Genomic DNA, 5,650 nt, shown 5'->3' with positions numbered 1-5,650 from the left:
CATATTACTTTGAACTCAAGCTATAGCATTAGTTTTCTGTTTTGTTTTGTTTTGTTTTGTTTTAGAGAGAGATTGAGGGAAGAGGAAGGGCAGAGGGAGAAGGAGAGAGAGACTCTTAAGCAGGCTCCATACCCAGCCTTGAGTACTATGTGGGCTCGATGTCATGACCGCAAGATCATGACCTGAAAAATCAGGAGTTGGACATTTAACTGACTGAACCACCCAGGCCCCCCAGCATTAGCTTTTATAATAAGAAAACTACAGATAAAAATTAAGCCTACTGGAAAGTTTTGAGATATGCTCTTGTTTTTCCTTCTAGAGTAGTCAACTACTTCTCATCTCATCCGTGGCAAGATGTTCCACACAAACACTTCCACTTTCCACCCAGACACCTTCATTCTTACAGGCATCCCAGGACTTGAGAGTTCCCATGGCTGGATCTCCCTGCCTTTTTGCTCCATTTACTTAATGGCTCTGTTGGGCAATGCTACAATTTTGCTGATCATCTGGTCTGAGCATACTCTGCGGGATCCTATGTTCTTCTTCCTAGCCATCTTATCAGCCATAGATCTGGCCCTCTCCACAACCTCAGTGCCCAGAATGCTGGGTATCTTCTGGTTTGATGCACATGAAATCGGTTTTGGAGCCTGTGTGGCTCAGATGTTTCTGATACACACTCTTACAGGAATGGAGTCCACTGTTCTGCTTGCTATGGCTTTTGACCGCTATGTGGCTATCTGTGTGCCACTCCACTACAAAACCACCCTGACGCCCCGAGTGCTAGCAGGCATTGGTGTGGGTATTATAATGCACCCTGTCCTGCTTACGTTGCCCATTCTCTACCTAACCCATCGACTGCCATTTTGTGAGACTCGAATTATTGCTCACTCCTACTGTGAACACATGGGCATCGCCAAGTTGGCCTGTGCCAGCATTCGAGTTAATGCCATTTATGGGCTTTTTGTGGCTTCTTTTCTTATTTTGCATGTGGCATTGGTTGGAGTCTCTTATGCCTACATCCTTCGTGCAGTTTTCCGCCTCCCATCTCGAGATGCTCGTCACAAAGCTCTGAGTACGTGTGGGTCACATGTTGGGGTCATGTGTGTTTTCTATACTCCTTCTCTCTTCTCCTTCCTCACCCACCGATTTGGCAAAAAAATTCCCCGTTATGTCCACATCCTGGTTGCCAATCTCTATGTGGTTGTTCCACCTGCCCTCAATCCTATCATCTATGGTGTGAGGACAAAGCAGATTCGTGAGTGTGTGATCCGTGTTTTCACCTCAATATAAAATCCCTTGTTTCCTTAGCTCTTGAGGACATGCACAGAACTGAAAGAAGTTTATTTTGACCCAATTCTAAGTTAATTATCTTTTTAAATGCTCCTCCTGTCAAGAGATCCTCCAGCTCCTAAAGGAACAAACTTTGGAGAATGCTTTCTGTTCTTAAATCTCAATGTTTTCTCTCCTGGTTGGTGTTGAGTACTTATTCCTTTGAATATAGGGTTTGACAACCAACTGAGAGCCTTTTACCTTTAAAGTATGGAGATTTAGTGAACCTCCATCTCTCTGTGTTTAAAATAGGATAGTATTCCAGCTGGCACACTTAGTTTAAGGCCTATCGCCTTACTTTCCTGAAAAAAAGAAATAAATCTGAGTGTAAACTAAGATCCTCATAGATTTCTGTTAAAAACTTAAATGTATCTGATTTCACTGGAGACAATCCTGGGATATTTAGTGTAGTTAAAAAAAATGACTCTAGCTTTTACCTTTCATTTTAGCATCTTTTCCCTTATTTTTCATAATACCCTGTAGGTACTATGTGCCCTCACTGTGCCACTACCACCCTTTCTGAAGAAGTGTGAAATGAATGTACCTGAAAACAATACTTGTGTTAAGGAATGAAAATCCTTGTTTCTAAGAGAAGCTTGAATGTATAGAATTCTAACAGTGGTTTTCAGTTATGTTTCATTAGATTGTTTCCTTGAAAGGGTGTATGTTGTGTGTGTGTGTGTGTGTGTGTGTGTGTGTGTGCGTGCACGCACGTCTTAAGTGTACTTAGACAAACTTCTGTCTATACCATTTCTGGCTCTCCAAAGCCCTCCTTCTTCATGGACTGCAACATATATGCATCCTTTGTGACTTCAGGCTTTGCAAAAGTAGATGAATCTCAGACAAGTCCAGGTAGAAAATAAATTTTCAAAATCTCCTACTTTTACAATAATTTGTTAGATATCCTTACAAGTATTTTCTGTAATCCAATAGGGACGTATCTCCTCCATGATTCCTGGGCATCAAAGATCTATTATTCTTCCTGAATTTGTTGTGAGCAGAAACTGATGTGTACATAAAAAATCATGAGACAGAACATAAAAGCAACTGTTCAGGAGGCTAAGAATGAGTTTCCTGATGTCATGTTTGCCATCTGATGGTACAAAAATGACTGTACAACTCTGCAACATGACTGAGCCAGAATATGTACCTGCAGGGTTTGGAAGTATGGAAGGTTATCTTTCAGCAAGGAGCATGGACTAGAGATATTGATGAAGGCTTTCTGAAAGGAATTAATGGAAGGTGACACAGGGATATCTAAATACAATTGTCTGAAGAACTTACTTCCTGGGAGCATCTTGAGCCCATTAAAAGCTCTTTTCTCTTAGAGAAAGAAAGATGTAAATTCTAAGTTATCGGTGGCCTCTTTTTTCAAAAGAACAGCAACAGTGTTCTTCCCAGTGTTTTCCTTAATTTTGATGTCATGTTTCATTTTAAGCACAACTCAAATTTAGTAATATTTAAGAATAAAATACATAAAATAAAGATTGATATCTTTCCATTTATAAATTATTTTTATAAATCGATTTTAAATCTCCATCCATTATGAGGTCCCCTATCTTGAAAGCCACACAGGGTTACCAACAGGATTCCTCAAAGAAACTAAATTCGGTGTCCTACCTTTTGAGGGAAAGTTCGTACATATTTCCTGTTATCTGAATGATAAGATTCAGATATGCCAATCTGTAAGTAATGATTTTTTTCTATTAAAATGTTAATAGAAACTATATATTCATGTTCTAACCATGTCTTTTATAGTCCTAATGTTCATTGTCTCCAACCATCTCCCAAGGTTCCTTTCCATAAATTCCATACAATTAAAAATCCAAACAGGGTTTTGCAACAACAGCATTGAAATTATCTTTAAGTCCTACTTATAGGGTCAGCACCCCAAACCCTATGTTGGTGGGTCTTAATCCCAAACAACACAGAAAATGGAGCACTGTTCCCCCACCCCCATGCAGTCAAAAATCCACTTATAACTTTCGACACCCCCAAAACTTAACACTAATAGTCTACTGTTGACTTGAGCTCTAATATAAACAGTCGATTAACACTTATTTTTGTAAGTTATATGTTTTATATATGTATTCTTATAATAAAGTAAGGTAGAGAAAATAGAATGCTGTTAAGAAAATCTTAAGGAAGAGAAAACACATGTATAGAGTTGTACTGTATTTAAGTGATCCACATAGTTCAAACTCATATTACTCAATGGCCAGCTGGATATATACAAATGATATAAGGCCAACAGAAGACAATTTGCAGTTCCAAATACCTAAATATCTCCATATTTATTAAATAAGTTGCACAACTAATTAATAACCTTCCAAAACAATCAGGTTCTGAGGGTTTCACTGATGAATTCTATCAAACACTAAAGAAAGAAATTACATCAATTGTTTTAAAACATTTGAGACTATAGAAGCTAAAAAATACTTAGATTATGAAGCTGGACATACCTTAATACCAAAGTCATTTAAAGATGCCCAAAAAATATACATAGAGACTATATCTAGCTATCTATCTATATTTAGAGACTATGTATCAAAATTATCTCATGAATAATTGCAAAAATCCTCAATGAAATATTATTAAATTAAGCTAACAATTTACAAGAATAAATAAGTATACATGGAGCAATCATGTTTATTCTTAATATACAAGATTGATTCAATGTTCAAAAACAAACAATGTAACCTAGAACATCAGCCTAAAGAAGAAAAGTCATATTGATCATATCAATGGTTAAAAAAATATACTTTCTTAAAAAAAGTGACAACACACAAAAAAAATGACAACACATATTTATAAAAACACACAGCAAACAAGGATTCAAGAAGAACTCCCTCAATTCATGTGGTAACAGATTAGAGACTTCACTATGTTTAGATAGATGATAAATGATAGAAAGATGATAGATAAATAGATGATAGATATTTATAGATATGTATACATACAGAGGTTGGCATTTCCTTGCTTTTCCAGCTGAGAGGGTCTTAAATGAATCACACCCCAGTAGCAAAGTACATCCAGCACCCTAAAATTTGTTTATAATACCATTATCCAATTAAAGGTATCAGTAATTTTCAGAGAAATATCACATCTAAGATTGAGGCACCTGATATATGGGATACACCTGTAGCAACTTGGGGTCCCAGAAAGTAAGGATGTGACCTTTCCCACTAAAGAAAAGGACACACAATTATGGGGGTAAGTAAAAGGACACAAGAGATAACTGAAAGAACTCCCAATAGCCAAAACTGGTCAATATGACAAAATAAAGGAGTATTGGCTTACAACCTAAAGTGTGAAATAAATATTTGAGTCCATCTGGGTAAAATTGAATCATAAACAAATGGGGGAATAGATTATCTCTCACGCAAAAACAAATACCAAAGAAAAGAAAAACCAAAAAACAAACCAAGGAGGTTTGTTCCAAGGAGGAGGAGCATAACTACTCACTGTTTAATTTGTGGGCTATATACTGCAAATTAGTTGCAAAGAGGAAACTTGGAAATGGAGGAGAAAGAGACCCTGATATGATCGCAGCAGATGATAAAGCTCAAAATCAACAGTGATAAACCATGTAGATAGTATGTACTTTTGATATATTTTGAAATAAATAGAATTTTACCTCATTGATCTTCCCCAATCACATAACTCTGGTCTAGTCATGGGGGAAATAATCAGACTAATTTCAATTGAGGGATATTTTACAGAAACCTGACTAGTATTACTTTAACAACAACAACAACAACAACAAAAAGATTTATTTGAGAGAAAGGGTGTGTGCACAGAGACGGGGAGGAGAAAGGGAAGAGGGATACAATCTTCAAGCAGGTTTCCCCACCAAGATGAGAGCACACTGTGGGGCTCAATTCCAGCACCCATGAGATCATAAACCTGAACTGGAAACAAGAGTCAGATGCTCAACCAGCTAAGCCACCCAGGTACCCCTAAAACCTGACTAGTATTTCTAAACACTGTGAAGTCATCAAAACTAAGAAAAACCTCAGTAATTGTCACAGTCAAGAGAACTAAGAGACATAACTAGATAAAAATAGTCCATGTAATGTGGTATCCTGGATGGGATTTCCACTAAAGAAGAACATTAGATTCAACTAAAGGATTCTGAATAACATGAACTTTAATAAAATATGAACTTTAGTTAATATTGTTTTATTAATTATAATAAATGACCATACTAGTAAAAAGTATTACTGATAGGGGAAATTATGTATACATTTATATGAAAGCTTTCTGTACTATATTTACATTTTCTATAATCTATAGTGTTAAAAACTTTAAAAAAAGCATA

At 36.6% G+C, this 5,650-nt stretch overlaps 1 protein-coding gene across 1 annotated transcript; it reads left to right on the top strand.

Annotated features, from left to right (window-relative positions):
* Window positions 1-348: 348 nt before the first annotated feature.
* LOC116599763 (olfactory receptor 52J3-like) lies at window positions 349-1,290 on the top strand. Its single transcript, XM_032359739.1, has one exon. It carries the CDS (start codon window positions 355-357, stop codon window positions 1,288-1,290), a length of 936 nt encoding a protein of 311 aa, XP_032215630.1. The 5' UTR covers window positions 349-354.
* The last annotated feature ends 4,360 nt before the right edge of the window (window positions 1,291-5,650 follow it).

This window comes from Mustela erminea, chromosome 9 (assembly GCF_009829155.1).
Source record: "Mustela erminea isolate mMusErm1 chromosome 9, mMusErm1.Pri, whole genome shotgun sequence".
Taxonomy (NCBI): Eukaryota; Metazoa; Chordata; class Mammalia; order Carnivora; family Mustelidae; genus Mustela; species Mustela erminea.
Note: the sequence above shows the minus strand (reverse complement) of the source record. Positions and strands in the feature narration are given on the sequence as shown.

What these genes read in the sequence shown, in the direction of transcription:
- LOC116599763 (XM_032359739.1), top strand. Translation starts at nt 355, where the DNA reads ATGTTCCACACAAACACTTCCACTTTCCACCCAGACACCTTCATTCTT.